At 41.0% G+C, this 21,000-nt stretch overlaps 1 protein-coding gene across 5 annotated transcripts in view; it reads right to left on the bottom strand.

Annotated features, from left to right (window-relative positions):
- tns2a (tensin 2a) overlaps positions 1–21,000 on the bottom strand; it is a 63,489-nt gene that overhangs the window by 28,823 nt on the left and 13,666 nt on the right. For 4 of the 5 annotated variants that reach the window (XM_085448714.1, XM_085448713.1, XM_085448712.1 and 1 more), the window contains exons 2-3: positions 15,006–15,111; positions 14,822–14,859 (exon numbers count right to left, since the gene is read on the bottom strand). In XM_085448714.1, the coding sequence (XP_085304840.1) occupies positions 14,822–14,859; positions 15,006–15,111 (144 nt within the window). Of the gene's footprint in view, positions 1–14,821; positions 14,860–15,005; positions 15,112–19,909; positions 20,043–21,000 lie in introns of those variants that run through there. The other variant, XM_085448716.1, reaches the window with a different exon arrangement.

The raw sequence follows: 21,000 nt of genomic DNA on the forward strand, positions 1-21,000 counted from the left end.
CATACGTCGGCCATTTTTTTTAGATACAGGGCTGAACAAGAAGATCTGAGATCTGTCCTCTCACACAACTCTTCCATAAATTTCTTCCTGTTGATGGATATGGATGTTAGTATTTGTTTTTAGATGAATGGATGTAAACAGTAAAAATAATCTGTTAATATATTCTATCCATTCCTCCTCTTTTGCTTCTCGTGGGGGAGCTGGAGCCTATCTCAGCAGCCAGGTACACCTTGGACAGTATATTACAGGGCTAACACAACCATTCACACCTATGGGCAATTTCGAATCACCAGTTAACCTAACCCCACTAACTGCATGTCTTTGGACTGTGGGAGGAAGCCAGAGCACCTGAGAGAACCCCTACAGACACGGAGAGAAGATCCAAACTCCACACAGACAGATTCTGGTTGAATGGTGATTCAAACCCAGGACCTGTGAGGCAACAGTGCCAATCACTGCACCACCGTGCCCTATTACAAATTACTTTATTTTTTTGAATAAGTGCAGGGCTTGCAAAATCGCTAGCCCGACGTCCCAGGGCTAGTGATATTTCCAGTCGGGCTACCAAAATCTATCTCAGCCCTGCCCGTCGGGCTATCATAGGAAGTAAAAATATATGACAATGCCTTTGCTTTCTTTCAAATGTAGCTGAGTAATTAGCTGAGTCCTCATCAAAGAACAGTGCTCTTTAATGAATGCAGCACATAACTTTACATCGTAGAGGTAACAGGGAGACATATCGAGTTATCAGATAGCCGTCTTAACTATATTCTAACTCTACAATTTCCCGACTGCACTTTCCTCTTATTTCACGACACCACCCTCTAGTGGTGCAATATGGTATAGTCAGACAGGACACAACATCACTCACTAGCTTACTCTTCAAACGTGGCACGTGAAATCTCCCGCAGCAAGCTTAAACGTGCTAGAGGTTGACTGCGCAGAGAATTAAAAAAAAAAAATCTCTGGCATGTGTAAAGACAGATGGATTTACGCAGGTATTTTAGTTCTGCTGAGCCAAAAAAGACAGGTCAGGATGAAGAAGGGACAGGCAAAGAAAGGCCTACCACAAAGCGGAAAAGTTATGATAAATCAGATTACGAGGCAAAAAGAAAGCACAGTTTTTTGGATTCATGGACAAAAGAATTTCTGTGGCTGGAATATGACAAGGTAAATAACATGATGTTCTGCCGGGTGTGTCGTGAGTTTCCCTCTATTGCTGAGTCGACAAGCGCCTTTGTTACTGGGACCAGTAATTTTAGGAAAGACCCCATCAGAACTCATGAGAAATCTCTGCATCACAAGAAATGCATTGGTGCTCAGTCTGCAGCATCTGTCCCAGAACAAACACCAATTGCAAAAACCATACTAAAAATAAACCAAGCACAACAAGAAGTCCTGAAAAAGCTGTTTAGAACTGCGTACTATGTGGCAAAGAGTGAACTACCACTGGCAAAATTTAGCAGTCTTTGCAAACTTCAGAAAGCAAATGGCCTAGATCTTGGTTCCACTTACCTCAATGACCATGCTTGCAGAGAGTTTATTGGAGCAATAGCACAAACTTCAAGAGACCAGATTGAAAAGGAAATTCAAGAAAGCAGGTTCTTATCCATTCTTGCAGATGGCAGTACAGACACTGGTATAATAGAACAGGAGTTGGTTCACGTCAGGTATGTGAGGGATAATGGTGACATAGCCACATACATGATCAAATGTCAGCCAGTCAAGAGTGCAAATGCTGCAGGTATTTTAGAGGCTATTGATGAAGCAGTGAACACCATGGGTATCAGAGAGGACACATGGAAAAAGAAAGTAGTGTGTGCAAATTTTGATGGTGCTGCAGTGATGATGGGTGAGAAAACAGGAGTAGCTGGGAGACTGAAACAGAGGATACCCCACATCATAACAATCCACTGTGTGGCACACAAACTAGAGCTAGCCGTGCTGGATAGCGTGAAAGGCTGTGAGTACCTGGTGAAATTTGAAGATACACTGAAAACCATCTTTAAGATGTACTACTATTCCCCAAAGAAGCGAAGAGAGCTGACAGAAATAAGTGAACTGCTAAATGAGAGGCTGGAACATTTCAGTGGGCTGAAGAGCACACGGTGGCTTCCAAGCCGGCTGAGATGTCTAAAGGCTGTGGAAAAAAATTACACTCCCACTGTTGTTCATATGGAGAACATGGCAGAAGGAAGTGATGTCAAAGCCGAGGATGCAGCCAAGGCTAAGGGGGTGGTGCAGGAGATGAAGACTGAGAAATTTGTTCGCTTCCTGCATTTCATGTTGGACTACAGTACCATCTTATCCAAGTGCTCTACTGATTTTCAGCATGATAACCTAAACATCACACGAACAAATCAGTTAGTTGAGAGCACAACATCACGCTTACTCAGCCTGAAAACAAAACCAGGAGAATATCAGAAAAGCTTGGACACAAAGTTCACAGCGAACCAGGATGGTAGCATTTGCTACTGTGGAACTCAGCTAACAAAAAGTCAGCGACCTGCTAGAAGAGGTGAGGGAACAGACAAAGACACCTTTGGTGCAGAGATCCAGAAGATTATTGACAACACAGTCAAGTACATGGACAACAGATTTAAAAATCTCCATGAAAAGCCTCTCTCTTGTTTCAAGGTTTTTGACCCTTCCACTCTTCCCTACCCCAGAGAAGAACTAGCAAATTATGGGGATGAAGAGGTGGATTATCTTGTCACACATTTTGCCTGTTTGCTAGATGCAGAAGAGAAAGAGAAAATTCCACAAGAATGGATGGATCTAAAAGTGTGGCTTGCAGAACGCCGGGGTCGCAAAGTAGATTGCTTGTACAGAGATCTCCTCTCTGAGAATCCAGAACATCTCTCTCATATCTTGTTGCTGCTGAAATTAATGCTGACACTTAGTCCATCGACAGCCATCTGTGAGAGAGGATTTTCTTGCATGAACCGAGTGAAGACAACACATCGTACCTCTCTACACCCTGAAACACTGAATGACTGCATGCAACTCTCCATTAATGGGGAAACAGTTGAATCTTTTTGCCCTGACAAGTCGATTCGTTTCTGGATGTTTTCTGGAAAAGGTTCAAGACACCTGGATCATAAAACCCCGACAAGAACAAAGAGCAGTGAAATGGAGGGCAATGCACAGGAAGAGAAAGCTGATGAAGGAGATGCTATGCCCTCAACGTCGAGTGGCATTTTCTCATCCGAGACTTCAGTGGAAATTTCAGATTCAGGATCTGACACAGACTAATTCATGTTCTACACAGTTCTAACAAGTTCACAGAAAATTCTGTTTAATTAGAACCAGATATTTGAGTTGATTGTAATGTTTACACAGTTGTTGTAATTTGTGTTTTAACAATTTTTTGATTGATGTTTTGTTTCCTTTACAATATTATACAATAAAAATAATCTTTTTTTATTCGGGCTACTCAAATTTATTTCGGGCTACCAAAAACTAAAGAGTGCCTGCCCGAAGGGCTACCAGGGATTTTAAAATTTTGCGAGCCCTGAAGTGACTCACATTCTTTATGTGATGAGTCATCTTAAGCATGAGGCCTGACCAAACTGTACTGTCCACACATTTGCTCAGTTTTTTGTACATTTCAGACACTGTCCATAATTCAGTCTCATACTGCAGAAGTTGACAGTCGGTAGGAGGGAACAAGATGGCATTACTGTTACCATAGCAAGTGTCCGTAAGCTGTTTAGGTCTGACGCTGGAAATTTGGGGGAATTCTGCAAAAATTATGATCTATAACATGAAAGACCATGAAAGGATCTTTAATATGGTCAAGCCAGTATTATACAGTACAAATGTTGTGCATCTATTCACGTTATGTAATAAAATGCAGTACAGTAGTTCCATCTCTTCTCATTAGATCATCATTCAAATATCAAATTATACTTTAATCGCTTGAACGTGACGTCCAACGAGTGATGCCACAGGTTTAAAGAAAGATATAAAATTGGTGCTGTTACTGGAACAAAAAAATGAATAAAAATAAAATAAATTTAGTAGTTCAACAAGAAAATCAAAGCCTTATGGGATCATCCAATGCTTCCAGTTTGCAGTCCTGGAAGTGATCCACACTGTTTCAGATTTCCATTTGTTATGACTACAGTTGCTCGATTTTCAACCCGCACCCTTTAGTGCTTTTGTTTCTCAAAGCAGGCTGTACCTCGTTTTGGCGCTTGCGCACTGGTTATCGACTTTTCAAAACCATTTTCTCAGTTTTTAGCCCTCTGCATCCCTCTCTCCCACAGTGCCCAGTGAAGGGGCCTGCTGAGGGTGGCCGCTAAGCCAGAACAAACACACCACACCGCACCAGATTCCATCTCCCCAGGCCAACACTTACGCACAAACTTCCTGCTAACAGACCTCCACCCATCACTTCGTTTCTCTTTTCATCCTTCTTGCATCGCTTTTCTCCTACCTTGTTACCTTCTTATCTGCTCATTTATCTCCTCTTCCTTCTTTTCCTTTCTCAGCTTGCTCCCTTTATTTTCCATGCTTATTCACTTCCCTCTTTACGGTTTTGTTTTTCTTCTGCTTCCCTTTTCTTTTGGTCCATATCTGTTTTCCTCTCCAGCTTTTTAACTTCTTCCTTTCTCTTTCCTCTGTTTTTCTCAGTTCTACTCGATCAACTTTCTCCTAATCGCAGACTTTCTTCCCTTGGATATCCTCTCACAATCCTGGTGTTTCCTTCCTTTTCTTCTCTAATCTGTTTCTGACAAAACCATTCCTGTTTGTCTTCCTCTCACATCTCCAACTTCTGTGCCTCCCCCTACTTTTATTGGAATCTTTTTATTCCCTGCACCCTGCTTCTGAACTTCTGACTTTCTTACATCTTTACAGTCCTTGTCTTTGTGTGTTTGAAGCAAAGGAAAGTCATAACGAGTGACAAATGTTATTAAAATGACAAAAATCAATATGCCTACTCTGTCTTACTAATATACTTGCTCTCTGTACTCCATCATGTACACACACTCAGTGAAACGCTGCCTGTCGTTTTGCCTCTGCTGCCTCTTTTCAAATGTGTCCTGCTGACAATGTCCAGAAACCTCTGACCTCCATAACCCTCTCCACCATCTCCTTCTGCTAGCTCTCCATCTTCTTCTTGCCTGTAGTGGCCCTGGCTCCTAAACCTCCCAACTTGCCCTTTGATCCATCAAAACCAGAAAAAACATAGTAAATGAATAAAGCACAGGTCTCTCCTCTCAATGCATTGCTTAAGAGCTGTGGGCTGTGACAGGAGTAACTACAGAGTGAGCTATTAGCATTGGTATGTCATTACTGTAAGAAACAGCGTCAGACACAGTCTGTGCGTGAATAGCTACGAGCTAAAGTACTTTTTTGCCGCTTGTAATATTTCCTTGCATATAAATAACCAGCAGTGCCTTTAAGAAGCACACACAAGCAACAAGGCCATACAGCAGCACTCACTGCTCATTCTGATACATCAAATGAAGCAACGTAAGTTTTACTTTAAATATTTTTCATCTGATTGACATTTAGCTGAGTACTTGGTGACTGTTTTTCTCTAACCAATCCAAACCCAGAACACCGGGGTTTTAGTATTCTCCCAGCAAATGATGCTATCAGTCTGAGGCATTGATAAGCATTGATTTCTAAGGCTAGCTGGGAACATTTGGGCTTTCTTTCCTTGGGGTATCCTCATGAGTGCTTCTGTGACTACACGTAGCCCTTCCAGCTCACAGCAGATCTGACAGGAGGAGCACTGTTGCTGCCAGCTGCAGGGGGAGTTGGAGTATGTCCCACTACAAAATAAGATGGGGAGGCAGCTCAGTTACATTAATGACCACTACAACAACACCCTTGCCATCAAGCCTAATGGCAGCAAAGAAGATCTTAAAATACCATGGTGTTCCCTCAGGTAGTGTTGAACGGGAAAACATCAAATCAATGGATTAATGCAAGTGAGATCAGTGTGCAGATGAGGAAACTGTGGACAAAGTTCCCCAAGCATATAAACCCACAGTGACACTAAACCATGACTCAAGGGAAGCAGTGGAGACCTCAAATGATCGCAGATGTTAAGGTGTGGGAGCCATACCAATTACATTCTTTGTCTGTAGGGTTTTTGCAACAGACACCCAACAATAGATGTGTCTGTTGTCCTTATGACAAACCAACAAAAACTACGTCTATGAGCAAAGCAAACTGTACCAACCAATCCGGACCCCAATCAAGCCACGTCCAGCTACATATGAACGCTGTTCACATGCACCATTTCCTTTGATGTTAAGCCTTAGGCCTAACAGGCTCCTCATTCCTTCAGCTCCCTTAGGAGAGCCAATCAGAGGACACTGATGAAAGCAGCAAAGATTCAGCTGTCGAACAAAATGCTGGCTGTGACCTTGTGTGCTTTAGTGATCACCATCATCACCTACATCAGTGAGCGAGCCTGAGAAGAATGCAGGGGGCCTTATAAAGTGATGTATTACACTCATATGATCGCAGAGGGGAAACTTTTTCAAGCTGTAAGAGAAATGCTGATGAAACATTGAAGCACTTACAGAAACGAGGAAGCAGGACGGATACAGCAGCAAGCTTGAACTGTCTGTGCTCATTTGCTCAATCTGACATTTTGTAATAATAATTTATTTAGATTTTTTTTAAACAAAGGCTCCCTTTAATGCACTTAAGGGGGTAATTACACAATCCTTCACTGATATACAAATACGGATATATAAAGTTCACCAAATTAAAGCACATCATTGCACACCAGTTGTTTTTACTATAGCTCAACAAAAAGGTCAGTTTTTCAGGGCTTATTCTGTTATTGTGCGCAAATAGAAATAATTTACGCTTTCTAAAGAAACTTATATGTTTAAAGATGCTATGTTGAAAATCCCTTGCTCTGTTAAAGGAGCGCTTAGTAGTGGTAGAATAGTTATGTTAAGCTATATAGTTTATGTTTTGCATATTTCCACAACCATATCCTTAATCACATACTGTGTATGCTACTGTTGTATATAGTGTATTATCTTACTTATTTTTTATTTGTTTGTATTTTATTTGTATTTTCCTTCTGCTATCTGTACCTGAGCTGGGGGGTAATAACTTTGTCCTCATCTGTAACTAATGTAAAACTGACACATAAGACTGGGTTTTGTTTTAAGACCGTTTTGGCAGTCAGAAACACAGATGGTCACTCTTTAGCACAAACCTGCCTGACTTATGCTATGGCACTTTTGATAGTTACCTGGCTTAGCTGTATAACTGCCCTTTAAATGCAACCCACATGTCCAATGCCTCTTAATCATCACAAGATGGTCTTCATGAGAAAACCAGAAACCCGACCTAACTCATGAGGGCTTCAAGACCATAGCTAAGCAAAAACAACACCTATAGGTGAAAGACTTACATCCAGCAGATTTAGGAGTGCAATATTGTGCTCGTCTTTATACGAGGCCATCTAACAAAGCATTTGTGTTTTCCTTCCCCCCTCCTCACTCTTTGTCTCTTGTTCCCACACTTTATTTTGACCCCAAAAGGAAAGAAAGAGGTCTCTGTCTATCACGGTTACATTTTCGGTCCAAGCAGCTGAGAGGGCGGCTGAAGATCTCATAGGTCACATGGGTCCCTGTGGTGGAGCTTTTATGACCAAGTGGGATGCAAATCCCTGTTATGGATTTTGAGGTTCTGACTACACAGACTAAAGTTAAGCAGATGGAAAACACAAACAGGAATGCTGCTTGTACAGAGGGTTGCTAGGTACATGCTCAAGGTTAAAGCGCACACACACACACGCGTGTGCACACACACGCTGTGCACACACACGCTGTGCACACACACAGCATTCTCATCCACCCATCTTTAACTTCCACCCAACCCAAACAAGCGCGGAGAGCTTGAAGCTGGATAAAAATAAACATGGGTAAATAAACAACACAGGAAGGCCGGGGTCATGATGTGATTGGGAGAGATCAACAATGGAAAAACCTCTTGTGAGCCAACCGATGTGGGGCATCATTACAGATCTTCATTCCACGTCTATGCTCTGCGGCTGGGCGCCGTCTATCATTCATCTTGTCGATAAGCAGGCACTTGCACAATTCCCAAAAGCACAGTGTCTCCTCCTCTTTCTATATTTGCAGTCTTCGCATTGTTTACCATATGCACAAAAATGCATTTGCATTCTTCAGATGGGCAATGTCAACCACCGTTTTAGGACCCATCTCCTCCTGCACTACACCACAATTCACAAAATAGACGCCACTGTGGTCACAGTCTTCCATCTCTTCCTTTGACTTTTGTTTTTTTTAGGTTTTTTTCAGTTATTTCTTTGAGGTCTGGGGAGGTGAACTGACTGGGTACAACAGCCAAAAGAGGCAAGACAGGAAAACCCAATTAAACACAGGCACACATATGACAGACCCTGCCGGAAAGTATTCAACTTGCTATAAAGATGGTTTGTCTCTAAGAACGATTTACTCTTTTATACCAAATGTACAAAAGTCCATTTTTCTTTCCTAATTTAGTTTTAAGTGTTGATATTATTCAGACATGTTAAAATATAATGTGGACAAATGTTTCTTTTTGCACAAACAGTAGTAGAAACATGAAAAACGCATGCAGCCATTATACAACTAACCTTTTGTCAGCCAAGTGAGTTGTCCTATAGCAGCCACCGTAGCTAGGATTATGCACTTTGATTGGGAGGGGTAAGAAAACAGAACTCACCTGATTCAATCTGCAATCTAATGACATCTAACAGTGAAAATTTTATTGTAACTTTCAAATTAACAGGTGTGCAGATACAGGCAGTCGACGCCAACAGTGTGCTCAGCCTCATCTGTGCTCAGGGCTGGACTGGGATGGCTCCTTTAACCATGAACAACTGCTAGTAGCTAAAATGTAGTTTTTAAATTGTCACATACTATAGATGTTTTTTTCCGCAAACATGAAATTGCCGATATTTTTTGTGCCAGCCCAGCCCTGCCTGTGCTAATTCATGGACCCATTTCTTTATAAGTGAAAAAATACAAGCACACACACACACACACACACACACACACACACTTTGGGATTTTTAAATAATTAGAAACATTGTGTATTAGACAGGCATATTTAAACAGATTTCAGATTTTATAATCAAAACAGATGTGAGCTGATGATGGTGGTAGAAATTAAAAAAATATATATATTTTTCATCTTCCTATTAATTGAAAATGATTGAAATGGTTGAAAAATGGCAAAGTTAAGGCTGTAAACTGTGAAGTCGAGAATTCACAGTCATGGTCCATCTTATGTACAGTTAATAATTATTCTCTATAATAGTCTTGGGTCTTGCCCTCACTATAAGAAGGCTCCTTGAATGATGTATGAAATACCAGATACAAATGAAGTGAAGTGAAATATGCAAAAGTTCTGAGAACAAACCCATCGGCCAATTAGAACAGCTTATGTCCTAGCTAAGACACACACGCACACACATGTACGCATACACACACACAGAGTGGACTGGCTTAGTCCCAACTTGGCTAAGTAAGCTGTCATGCTTATGGTTTTAACTCTCATCAACAATGCTCACTCGCTCCTTCTCTCGCTTAGTCTGTACTGGACACAGACACAGACACAGACACACACACACACACACACACACACACACACACACACACACACACACACACACACACACACACACACACGAACTGAAAACATGCCAACTTATCTCAGCAATTACCAGAGCTGTCTGTGATAAAGTTCGTTGAGTCAGAAGAGACGGTCATGGTCCCAGTAATGTTAAAATGATGCAGTTGGATCCTGTTATCCTGAATGACTCATGCTGACTACACGAGTATTTAGTGAAATACTGGAACTGCAGGGGGGGAACCAGAGGCCCGGGCTAGACGCCACAAGAATGACTTGCTGCTGATGTCACTGAGGCCCCCCAAAAACAACCTACTGAAACAATTAAAAGGTTTCTTACAGTAAACTGCTGCGATGGATATTTCTTATTTAAGCCTCCCTGTTACAGGAGACTGCTTAAAAGCATGCTGCAGCTGGCATGCTCTAATAGCAACGAGTGACATATTCCTATAGTGACGGGAAGTCTGTAGAGTAACAGGGATGTCGGGGTCAGCTGCATGTTGGGAAAACAGGGAATCTGGTCGACTTTTTGTTTCTGACATTGCTCTAAAATTCCATCCACTCATCGCTTCTGTTAGCCTGCAACTGCTTGATGTTTTTGAGAGTGTCACGTTAGTTAATGCAAAGTTAAAAAAGGAAAGAAAGTGGCAACACAGTCTTTTGAATCCTTCAGGAAATTTGTCACAGTAGAGGAAGTGCGCAGGAGACACTTCAAAGGGTTCTTTTCCTGAAAGTACTTCTATGTTTTGAATTTCCTTATTAGAAAAAAAGAGCCCCGAGGAGCACAACAGCAACCACAACTGTCTTGATGAAAGGCTCAGAGAAACATCAGGCAGGTTATGTTGCTCTTCTCCCCCATCCCTGCGTCCTCCCCCACTTCCACTCTATCTGTACTTGATTGTACAGCCTCTTCTTGTAAAGAGAACAGCAGGCAATGCAAACGGCACACAGCTTAGCCTCATGTAAAATATATTTTGACATGTTCAGTGGATGAGAGCTGTGACAAGGACGAGAGACAATAAGCAATCCCAATATGTGGGGGGCGGGGCCAGAGAGTGTAATTACTGTGATATGCAGCCCCACTTTACCAGCATAAGCATACACCATCTGCAGGACGACTTACCCCTAAAACAATGAAATTCCATTCTGAAATGTTTTCCTTTACTCACTGAACTGCAGTCGCAGACAGTCAGTGGTGGAATAATACTTAAAACAGGGAAAGTGAATAACGCTTATCTTGTTCTGCTGAGAAATCTTGCTTCATGTGGATGAAGCAGTACAACAATACACGCATGAAACTGTGAAATGTGCAATTTAATTTATATTTAATTTGGAATATTAGGCTGGCAACATGTCCAGAGTGTACCCTGCCTCTTTTCCCATGACAGCAGGGATAAGCTCCAGCACCCCCATAACCATTAACTGGATAAGCTGAAGAAAAAGTATTTATGGATGGATAGATGAATGGATGGTTGGCAACACCAGTTAGGAAAAAATGTTATCAGATTTGACCTCTTATGACCTTATACGAAGGGTTTAAACAAAGTTAAAACTTTTAGATTGCCTTTGGTTTCAGATGTCAATTCAAAGCACTGCTTACAGTAAGAAACCATCAGCAATCTACAGGAGCTCTTTTCAGTCAGCTCTGTTTTGTCTGATACAGCACATCTGGCAGTCAGCCACACATCCATTGATCCTGCCTGACTGATCACTGGTGGGCGTGACTCGGTTTGGGAACCAAGTAGTTAGCCACCAGCCCGTAGTTTGACCAGCGGAAATGCCTCTTCTTGCCTAATTAGACCAGACGGGCCGGTCAAATCGTCACGGGTTGCATTTCACTAATTTTAATCCTTCCTACTCCCACTGTTCCTCTCTCGCCCCCCTCTCTCTTCTCTCCCCGCCATCTCCTTCCCCACCACCCCCTACAAATTCCCTTCGGACTAAATTTTCCACTTGGGATCAAAGATAAGGGAGACTATTCTCTGAGAGAGAACATGGTGAAGTAAAACTGTTTATGGCCTTCTGCTCGTCTCTGTGAGAGTCTGTTCTTTTTAATAGAGACAGAGACGAGGCAGCTGGAGGCTGCTGACCTCATGGGCAAAGAGCAGGGAGCAGAATAACTGAAATTAAAAACATGCAGAGTACAATCACTACCAGTCAATCTTTATGAGATGTAGGTTTATGATTTCTTTTTTTCCCACCGTCACAGAGCTGAATTCTACTCTGACAACATACTGAATGGTGTGGTAAACAGGATGCCTTACAGATGACAGACCTCCAGAAGTGCTTAGGCGTGTGTGTATGCAGGAATATCACACACATACAAACACAGACACACACAAACGGGAGGAGAGGAGAGCTGGGCGATTCAAAGACAATGTAATTGTTAACAAAATCAACGTGAATGGCATGCAAAGTAACTGCTCTAACACAGGTAACTACACCTGTTTACCACAAACCAGGTGACACGCATTAGCTTGTTCATTTTTATTCAGTTTGCTGTGTCACTGTCTTTACTTCAAATATCTGAATTCACATTAGGAAAGACCAATGCCAATCCTTCATCCCTCCTCAAGTCTCTGCGTTATACATAAGGTTAGATAACAGCTAATATGTACAGAGAAGCCAGTCCTCCACACCCTCCCTTATCCGACCTCTCCCTTCCTGGGCAGCAGCGATGGATATCACAGTTTAACTCCCAGTCAACAACCACACATCAAACAGTTATAGTAAGGCTGTTTAAGAACATCCCGATCTTTGTTTTTTTGTAATAAATCTTAAAAATATAAAATATCTGTGGAATAATCAACTTTTTTCCTAATAAATTGGAAAACACTGGAACATTTCTCACCATTTAAAATATGTACTGCTAAATGAGGAGCATAAGTAGCCAAACTGCTGATTTGTACAAATTGACACAAACATTGTAATTATTTTATTCTCCCAAGTCTTTATTTACATTTTTCCCAAAATAATTGTCGCTCGTGTCCAGAGCAAAGGGTTAGGGTTTAAGTTCAGGGCTAGAACTGTGGTTAAAAAAATCACATGACAAGATAAACAAGAACACTGACACAGCCTTTTATGGCTATACAAACACATAGCGCTCTAGCTAGCACCTAGCCTAGCTTAAAAACAGATTAAATCTCTGATTATGTCTAAAGGTGAAGTTAACTGTATCTCTTAATTAACCAGTGAACACATTGTACTGTATTTTGTTTGTCTAAAGTCATTAAAAAGTAAAGTTATATTTCAAGTTGTGGTTTTACATCTAAACACAATCATGCTAGCTGTGCTGCTATAATGCTATGTTGCATTACTTTTAAGTTAAAATAAGAAACCAGCTGCGTTACTGAAAACTCATCTAATCCTTGAAGTTTCTCTTTCACAACAACGCATACAGACAGACAGTTCCTACAATGGAAGAAAACAAATACTATTTTCAGTCAGCCACAACATCAAAACCATCTTCCTATATTCTGTAGGTTCTCAGCTCTGACTGTGAAAGCATAGACACAGATAAGGCCTGTTCCTTCACCTCTGACAGTTTGGAGGGGTAGTTCCACTGGTATAGGAGACTACTGTAGTCAGTGATGTGGTGCAGCAATATTTTAGGTGGATAGTATGTAACAAAGGTTGTTTCCCAGCAGAGCATTCCATTGTAAAGACATTTTTATTGTTCTTTGTTTCACCTGTCGGTGGTTTTAATGTTGTGGCTTACTGGTCTATGTCCACTCTAGAGTCATAACCAACCTATAACTCTGTGCGACCAACACCACAAGCTGTCCTTAAAAAGCTGATTTTACTTTTTTATTGCGTGTGCTGTTTCAAAGCCATCCTTTCATCTCTGAACTCATCCCCAAGGCTCTCCGCAGATAAAACACAAGAGGACAGAGGGATGCTAGAGGAATGATGCTCGTCTTTGCCACATGCCTTCACCCCTTAGCTTTATCTCAGTCAGCTGCTGCCTGCCAAGGTTCCCTGCCTCAGCCTTCTGCGCCTTTCACATTCTCCCCCTCAGCATCACTCTGTCCATTCATTATGCCATACTTCCATCAATGACTCTTTCACAGAGCCAGCAGTGTGGTGTTCGAAGGAAGGCTCGCAGCTTACATTGAGGAATGCAAATGAACAGGCTTCTTTTTAGAACGGCTCCTGAGATGTCTGCTTTTATAGAGATACTGTCATGTACCTATACCTTTATTTGAGGTAAAAGTTAATCATAAAGTAACATTACCTTTCACTGTTATGCTTTATAAACTTGTGATATTTATTTAGCACGTCGTTAAAAAAACAACAACAAAAAAAGAAGTCTATTTCATGTTATTATCACTCCCATGATCCTCTTCAGCTCAGAATGTGACAGCATTATGTTTGGACAACCCCAAAGAGTTTCCTTAATGTCATTTATCATTTCAGTGCCTGGGAACTGGCTTAATGAGTACATGCAAATGCATTTAATTTAGTGACCTTAATAGGAGTCAAGTTTACAGCAATTAATATCTGTATCCATCTAAGTTAGACCTCTCCCCAATCCTTGCTCTGGCCATTCAGAATATGTAATTTTTGTTCTTATGAAATTGTTCTTCTAAAAAAACAAAGACAATAATCATTCAAATGACACGTCAAAAACTATTCACATTTAAAAAAGACTAAAAGTCATTTTTATCTTTCTCCAAAACACAGTGTTGGGTAGACTTGGGGTTAAGAAGGGATGCTAATAGTAATTATTCTCACAAAAAATTCATGTGTTGTTTGTTTAGCCATAAGTCCAAAGCCCCAAAACTCCTCAGAAAACTGAACAAATATTTGGGATTTTTCTTTGAAAAGCTGCTGAAGTAGCCTTCACCTCAGTGTTAACCCCGTCTTTGCAATCAGGGGACAGGAATCTTGTTTTTCCACAAAACATCAGGGTTAGGATGAGGACAGTTGCCAAAGTATTTGCTGTCAATCAAGCCCTAAAAACTGGGCTCTCTGACACAACCAGCTGCCACTAATTCTACAATTGGATGCCATGAAATGTGAATAACACACATCATGGAAAACTGGCATTTATCCTTGTTGTGTGCAGTTTTTTGTGAAACATTAAGTAACATAAAAATTTCCTCTGTATTGTAATTTTTGTGTTTAGCGATACAGAATTTATTTTTCTCCATCTAAGTCAAGCCTGAAACTATTTCCTTTGGCGGTCGATCCTTACCTTTGCCTCGCACTTCCTGTGGGTGGCTGTTTTGCATACTGAGAAAAACACGTCAAGTGGGAGGGGGAAAAGAAAACAAAGGTTAGGATTAGTGACCTTACAGTTGTGTCCAATTTCTTTCTTTGGTTTTATTTTTAATAACAACAAAATTAGTGGGAGAAAGTCAACACAGGAGCACTCTCACCTCTGCAGAAGGAGCCCACGTTATCGACGCTCTGCCGACACACACTGCACTGCCGCTTCTTCTTGAAAGTCTTCTCCTTGAAGACGTGGGGCTCTCCTTTGCCTGCCTGCTCACAAACACACACAGAACAAAGGTTTACACTGTATTACATGCCTAATACTGGACTAGACATGCTACTGTTAGAAACACTTAAGAGTCCTTGTTTAACCTTCATCCAAGAGTTTCGACTTGGCAGACGTTCAATGTTTTCAGTCAGTCATCCTTACACCAACTATAGCAGGGGTGTCGAACTCCAGGCCACGAGGGCCGGGGTCCTGCAGGTTCTAGACATCCCCCTGGGTCAACACACCTGATTCAAATGATTAGGTCGTTACCAGGCCTCTGGAGAACTTCAAGACATGTTGAGGAGCTGTGTTGGATCAAGGACACATCTAAAACCTACAGGACACCGACCCTCGAGGCCTGGAGTTCGACAGCGTCCAGTGTAAATTAATTAATTAGAGACAAATAAAAGATCAAATAAAAGTTGGGTGAGTAAGTTGGTTATAACAGTAGCAGAAGCTTAAAGTTTTAACATGCAGACTTGTGTATGAATGAAGGTGCTGCTTTTACTCCCTTTGCCTCTCAAACTTCTGTTCTGGTTGTGTAACTGTCTTCCAGTAATAATCCATGAGATTCCCGCCCATAACCAACTCTAATCCTTAGTGTGTGTGTGAAGATTTGTGAAAAGAGAGGGGGGAAAAAGCAAACGTATCGAACTAGACAGCTAATTAAAGTGAAAGTACAAGAAAATCCCATCTTTTCTTTCTTACATTTCCAAGTGTACATGTATGTGTGTTTGATTTCATGCGTGTGTGCCAGTGTGGGTACATTAATGTGTGTCGTGTTGTCATTTCCACCCACGGAGTCTTTGTTTCTCAACATGGGATCAAATCTGCATATGACTCTGTGGAGGTTTGCAATACGAATCCATGGGCCAAGTGTGAGGATTGCTGCATAATGGGTCTTATCTGACATCAAATACGAGTCCCTCCCCCCCCCACACATACACCGAACACGCACCAGTGCTGTCGTCACCCAGAGTAAACAGCTATATTTAAGAAAGCAATCGTGCTGCTAACGTGTCCATAACGTGTCCATAGCCTTGGATAATTAAAGTGATACAGAGACAAAAAGGGTTTTGTTGCCTCTGCTTGTGCTTTTACTCCTTGGCAACAAAGAAAGGGAGCTGTTTGCACACTTCTTCCATTATCCTGCTTCCCTGGCTCTGTTCTAGGGACCGGACAGTGTTTGGACAGCTGCCTCGCCTGGCATCACCCTCGTGCCTGCTGTGTGCAGCGGCTGCTGGCCTGCTGCTGTACAAGTGTACTGCGACCGCAGCACCTTGGATGGTGGAGGAGGATAGGGTGGGTGGCTCAGGGGCTGGTGTATGTTATATAATAACACATGGCTGGAAAAGCTCATCTTGCCAGTACTTGTGGGTGACGTATCATTTTAAATGCTGGGACTTTTTATTTTATTTGACTCATATGGTCTATTCTTGTTGGTGCTTTTATCACATTAGCAGACCAAAATCCACTCAGATTTCATTACAGTTTAGCATCATCTTATCTAGTCCTGTTTTGACGTATCTTCTGACTCAATACAATGTTGAATACAACAAACGCTCCTTTGCCTTTCCTCGTGACCAGTCTTGCTGCCTTTATGTAATGCACGTTCTATTTCTATTGCTTCGCAGTGACATTCAAGCCCACTGACAAAGCAAGTTAGTTAAACTCCTCCTGGACTTTAGCATGCATCTATAAAAGTATGCAATAGACCTTTAAAATATACATTATTGTACACAAGGGGGCCTACACTGAAATTTAAAAAAGCAACTAGTTACTGTCAGCTGAACCACAGCGGTGATGTGGGCTGAGAAATAAACACACTGAGGAAAGGCTGGCAGCATTCTTCCTGTTCCAGACACAATCAAGACCACTATATAGTCCCACCACAGGCAATCATGGTCAGACAGTGATACGGGGCTCTGCTACTGAATTCTTTGTTAAGGTGTTTAAAAAGCCTCTCTCAGGCGAGAGGACCTGAGGGTAAAAGCATGAAAACCAAGAAAGTGTAACAAAGGCAACACAATATGGTGATTCTATATGCAGAATAACCTCTGTGTAACAAGAACAAGGGCAATGAATGGATACCAAATGTTTGAAGTGTGCCATTTGCTTGGTTTTAAGATTGATTAACTGATTAACTCACAGAGGTTCCAATGTCCTTCTTCAAACTTGGAAGCAGTTGTTGACCAAGCAATCTCATCCCAAGGATCATTTAGTAGCTTTAAGCCAACACGGATGAAAAGTCTTTCAAGCACTATGTAAAACATGACCATCTGCAAACTCATTACCCATGTGATCACAAGCTTCAGTCATGGTACCAAGTTGACTTGAAGTGAGGTGGTTTTGCACGCTGTAATTATTATGACTCGTCTGTTTGCTGTTAAAAGCAGCAAATAACTGCTGTTTCATTAGAGCCCACAATAGATGGCACCATATGCCTCCAACAGAAGAGACAAAGATAATAAATAGTGATCGAAAAGTTAAATATGTGTAATATCTTACTGTAAAAATGATGTTCTTTTACAGTTGCACACAGCAGCTGCTACTTTTGTTTATTAGCCAACTTTCCTTAAATCAACACTACAAGGATGCAGAGGTGGGCGATTCAATTCAAATATCAATCTAATCAATATCAAAGCCAGTAATGATATCATACTTTCTATCCAGTCCAGGATGTAACCCACTGAATTGTGTGAAATTAATTATGTTTTAGAAATGAAACATTATGCATCAGACATACTCTAAAAATCAGCTGTCACACGTCTGTTTTATCGATGTCCTATAGCAGCGGTCCCCAAACTTTTTTTGCACCACGGACCGGTTTATGTCCAACAATGTTTTCACGGACCGGCCTTTAAGGTGTTTTTTCTAATAAATTCAACAAAATAAAACCAGTACCGGTACCCAAAAATAGAAGATTTATTCATAACACAAGGGAAAAGACCCAGGAAAACCGAGTTAACAATAAAATAGATTAAAAAAAAGAAAAGAAAGATAAAACATAACAACAAAAACCCTGAAAACCATGAATTTCACACCTGAGCCGGGTACCAAACGACTCACACACCGGTATCGGTACGTGGCCCGGAGGTTGGGGACCGCTGTCCTACAGAACATTCAAACAACAGAATATCACCCAAAGTGCTTTAGAGACAGGCATGTTTACATTCCAGGTCTCCATAAAACCCCAAATAACTAAAAGCTGAAAGGTCTGTTTTTTTTTCAATAACTAATTATCATGGAAACAGATTTAGTGGTCATTAAAATGTGTTCAGAATTTCCAATAGTGATTCATCTCATAAATCGTGACACACTGCTCCCTTTCCTACATAAGCTGGTTAAAAGTATGACACAAATGACACAAAGCAGCATACAGGTACGCCGATGCTAGCTGGCTAACATGCTAACTTGAGTTGATGCTTCTGGAACACAAGGCTAATATTGCTCCATAACACTCAGTAACCTGTTGATAATTTTTGGTATTTTAAAGAATGTTTTAATCTCAAATTAATAATCCCACATAATGAAATTTGGTAAAGGTACAGTCAGTCATTTTTTGAGGCTTATTTAATAGAAAAGAAAAATGTTATATTTGCTTTCTTAAATAAACATTGAATATATAGAGTATATAGGAAAATACTAGCTAATGTAGCTGTTAAGCTAAATGTTTTATACTGTGTTAGCAAGCTCAGTTTAGCCCCTTTATCTTACCCAAAAAATGAGTTTAAAATCACTTAAGAAGATGGTTTGTATGTTAAACAATATGTTGAGGCAGTTTCAGGATATGACAGATACTGCTTTACCTGACTCCTCAGAGATACAGTGTATCTTGCTAATAACATTAGTGTTCTGCTCTATGTAGCGCCTTAATTATTGTGACAACTGTGTTTAGCTACTATTTAACAAAAAAAAAAAAAAAAAAAAACTTGTCTAACCGAGCTTAGTACGTCTATTTTGACAGTCACAATCTAAAACAATATTACAGATTAAATTTGCTTTTACCTACATAATATCAGCATTTTCCTAAGCTCTGAAGTTTTTCTTTATTTTCGATGGCTCTTCCAAGTTGGGAACTTATATCTCCCATTATTCAACAACAAATGACTGCATCGTAGGAAAGAGCTAAGCATTAGCCAAAAGCATTAATGTCCATCTGTTGTTAGCATCTCTTTTTCATGTATTTGTAAGACATGCCGCTGCACTGATGGAAAGCTGTGTGCAAACTGAGTTCAAAACTCAAATCTCCTGAAACATTCCCGTCAGCTCAACTTGGGAGTCCAGCAGAGGAAACCACAGTGAAGGAGGTTTACAACTTTGTGTAGGATTACAACAGAAAACAGCTGGTAGAGTCTGAGTGCATGAGCACTAAAAACAACCTGCGATGCAGAGCCTGGTCCCCAGGATAGCAATTACTGTCACTGCTGCACTGGATAAAAAACATCTTCCTCTGGTAAAGCATGTGTTATCCACCATTTAGTACTCAGAGCCCCTAAAGAAACAACTTGTTAGAGAAAAGAACCACAAAACTCTCTGAACGTAATAATAATAATAATAATAATAATAATAATAATAATAATACCACCAAATCGATTGACTCCGTCTCACTATAGATGCTCATTTTAATCATCACAGTTACTGATGGACAAACCCTTATAAGAATAGGCTACATGTGGCCATTCAAGCTCCAGTCCTAACCAGCTGAGGCCTGTCTACATTTCCAAAGCACTAACAGAAGTTGCAAACATCTACCTGAGACCTCAAGAGGAAAAACTTTGCTCACACATACACACTCACGTGCAGACGTGTATCCCTGCAGACAGCTGGAGAAAACAGACACACGTCCGCTCTCCTCTTCCCGTCCCCGTGTGCTGCAGGAAAGACCCCACCTCCCCCTCTGCAACATCTGCTACGCACAAGTGGGTCCTTTTTCTAATATTTTTAGCCTTTTGGCAGAATAAGGAACGGGGAGTTTAATGTTGTCAAAGAGATGCTTTCTAACCAGAGCTCCCTCCCCTTTCTCACTGCACCTCCTGTCCACCACCACAGAACAGTAGCTGGATTGAACGAGGGAGGGGTTGAACACACAAACAAGACATGAACACAGGCCTACAAATGTAAAAACAAATGCGCACATAGAGCAAGCCATTTGCAGCCACACACACACACCCACACATCTCTGGAAACTCTCTTGCCCCTACCCTTTCGTTTCTTACTAAAAATAGTCTTGATATTTGGACAATGATGGGCATTGTGTGGGAGTGGTTCATTCCTGACAGCAGGACTGGTGACTGTGACCTCGGCATCAGATGCAGATGGCCTCAGTAAGAGGACAGATTGAACATGCCCCAGAGGGGGAAAAGTCTTCCTAGTGCTTTTAGATGAAATGGGATTTTTGTCTTTACATCTTTAAATCATTATTAAAGCCTTTTTGCTGCACATGACATCTGCACTAGAAAAAGGAGCAGGTGTTTCAGAGTATAATCTGGAAAGTACCCGCAGATACGCCTGGGTTTTCAGTATTACTTGTACATCAGTGATTTTAATCTGATAGACTTAGATTGGTTCCTGGACTGTATTCACCAACCCCAACAACACATTCATTGATTTAAACTGCTTTTCTAATGAGCTACAAAAATGAATGTTCATCATTAATTTTGCCATACTTGCAAATCAATTAATAACTGGGACTATATAAAAAGACTGTAAAAGAAAGCCAACTATAGCATCACCAGATAATTTGGTGTTGTTATAGTGACTTAGAGCAGGGGAGTTAACAGGTTTAGAAAATCTACGACCTAGAGAAACAAAAAACAAAAAGTAGAGGCAACCATTTTTAATATTTAGTGTTGTTTTTGAAGGAGGAGTGTAAGTTTAAAATTTAATTT

Source organism: Copadichromis virginalis, linkage group LG23 (assembly GCF_057382275.1).
Source record: "Copadichromis virginalis isolate Kocher_CV1m ecotype Utaka linkage group LG23, C_Virginalis_male_GT1.1, whole genome shotgun sequence".
Taxonomy (NCBI): Eukaryota; Metazoa; Chordata; class Actinopteri; order Cichliformes; family Cichlidae; genus Copadichromis; species Copadichromis virginalis.